Below are 1,964 nucleotides of genomic sequence, written 5' to 3'. Positions count from 1 at the left end.
TGCTGACCCCTAAATCCTGAGGCTCACGGGGCGCCCTGGTTAGTTCCCTCTGCTCTACTGATGCTGTCCAGTTGTTCGGGTGGCAGTTTTGTCCTTGAGGCCACGTAACCTCCCCCTTTGTCCTTAAACGAGACACAGGAGGGGAGCACAGGTGCTTCCCCAAAGGCACCACGGGCTTCTATGTCCAGTGGCGACTTTTATCTCCTGACTGGTGTCTGTTCTCTGTGAAACCTTAACCGGAAGAAAGGGCCTGAGGTCCTAGTGCTGGGGACGGGGACAGAGCTGCTCGGGGAGCCAGGACCTGGGGCTGTTGGCTACTGGCCTCGGGTGCTGGGAAGCCACAGCCCCAAGAGTCCACTGTGTGCAAAGCTCGCTTCGCAGGACGGTCAGAGTCAGGTCGTGGACGTGGCAGTCTCTGTGCGCCGGCTCTGTCTTAGGAAGGGACAGATGTCTTGATGGGAGGAGTACGTAGAACAGCTCACCTTCCTCAAGACGTTTTACTGGCAGTATGACAGTAATTTAGCTCAAGATTTTGGCCCCAAAGGAGGCATTCTGGCTGGATGGGTTCTGTGGGATGACTCTGTCTGGGGGTCTGACAGGGCGAACCCCTTCCTGACCCACCGTGCTCGCCTGTCTCCTCAGGTCTGACAGCTGAAATGGTTGTGAGCCCACACTCAGGAAGCGCCGTGCAGCAAGCCCGGGGGTGTGCAGTCTGAGATACGGATGTGAAGCCCACCCGCTTGGGGGTCCCGTACTTCTGAGAAAAGGTCGCAGTTTTCAGCTGCATCTCAGCAGTGGGGAGTTGGGCCTCGTGGGAGGGAGGCTGGCTGTGACCCACAGGCCTGCCCGCGGCCACTCTCGTTGACAGGACCCGGCCAGGGGAGGCCTCTGCCGGGCAGACCCTGGGAGCGCAGGGCCATGGGAGTCTGACCCCTTGGGCTCGCGGACAGACCTGCGTTCACACCTGTCTCCTGGCCGCATGGTGAGGCCCCAAACGTCTCAGTCAGCCAAGGCAGCAGGTCAGACAAGGAAGGAAACCAACACCGCAAACGGCCTTTATTTTCGAGGTACCACTGCAAAATGAGGGGTCACTTCAAAACATATCAAATAGAAAATAATTTATTTTAACTTCATTTTACTTAATGTTTATAACTAATATGATTTCGTGAACTTGCCTGTAAAAAGTCCGTCCCTTCAAACCTGCACAGCAAAGGTTCAGGTGATGGGCACGTCCGCGCGCGCCGCGCAGCGCCCCGTGCGTGTGCTCCGCCCACGCGACGCTGTCCGCAAACTGCTGCAGGCCCCACAGGGCCGCGCGGCCGGTCCCTCCCGTCGGAACCTGCGCCCTCTTGGGAGCTTTAGGCAGAAGCGTGGAGGCAGGAGACACGCTCAGACACCGCGGTCTGGTGTGTGCCGGAAACCGTTCCCCGGTTTGGTGGTTCTGAGCGGAGCCCTGACCTCAGTCACATAGTAAGGGTCACCCCTGTGAAACAGCAAAGCAACAGCATAAAATAGGGTCCCATTAAAATGCGTGCTGGCAGTCGTCTCTGTGTTCTCGGCAGGAAAAGAAAGCGTGTTTAACTTTCCCATACGAACGTAGTTTAAACAAATTATTCTGTGAAAGTGCTTAATAGCACGGCCCGTCTGATGTTTAGAGACTTCGGGTGAAAGGGTCCGAGCGCGAACGCGTCGCCGCTGCCCGGGATGGCTGCACGGTGGGGCGGCGCCCCCCCTCCAGCGGAGCTGCGCCCGGGGCTGCAGGCGACTGCGGCAGAAGCTCGAGGCCGGGCTGCCCCGCACCGGCGCGGGTCACACGGTTGTCACCGACAGGAAGGAGCTGTACACGCGGGACCCGTCGGGCGCCTTGGAGCCGTGTGCCAGCAGCTCCTGGACGGTCATCCAGTTGTCCAGGATGCGCCGGTTCCTCCGCTTCATCATCTTCTTGTGGCTCAGCTCCAGGACGC

At 59.0% G+C, this 1,964-nt stretch overlaps 1 protein-coding gene across 1 annotated transcript in view; it reads right to left on the bottom strand.

Annotated features, from left to right (window-relative positions):
- Positions 1-1,809: 1,809 nt before the first annotated feature.
- The window catches only part of LOC105309208 (E3 ubiquitin-protein ligase PDZRN3-like), a 66,673-nt gene continuing 66,518 nt past the window's right edge, over positions 1,810-1,964 (bottom strand). Inside the window, exon 10 of the mRNA XM_023526069.1 lies at positions 1,810-1,948. Within this exon, the coding sequence (XP_023381837.1) occupies positions 1,810-1,948 (139 nt within the window). The remainder of the gene's footprint in view (positions 1,949-1,964) is intronic.

The sequence above is a fragment of the Pteropus vampyrus genome, unplaced genomic scaffold, assembly GCF_000151845.1.
Source record: "Pteropus vampyrus isolate Shadow unplaced genomic scaffold, Pvam_2.0 Scaffold684, whole genome shotgun sequence".
NCBI lineage: Eukaryota > Metazoa > Chordata > Mammalia > Chiroptera > Pteropodidae > Pteropus > Pteropus vampyrus.
The sequence above is the reverse complement of the archived record's forward strand: the minus strand, read 5'-3'. Positions and strand labels throughout refer to the sequence as shown.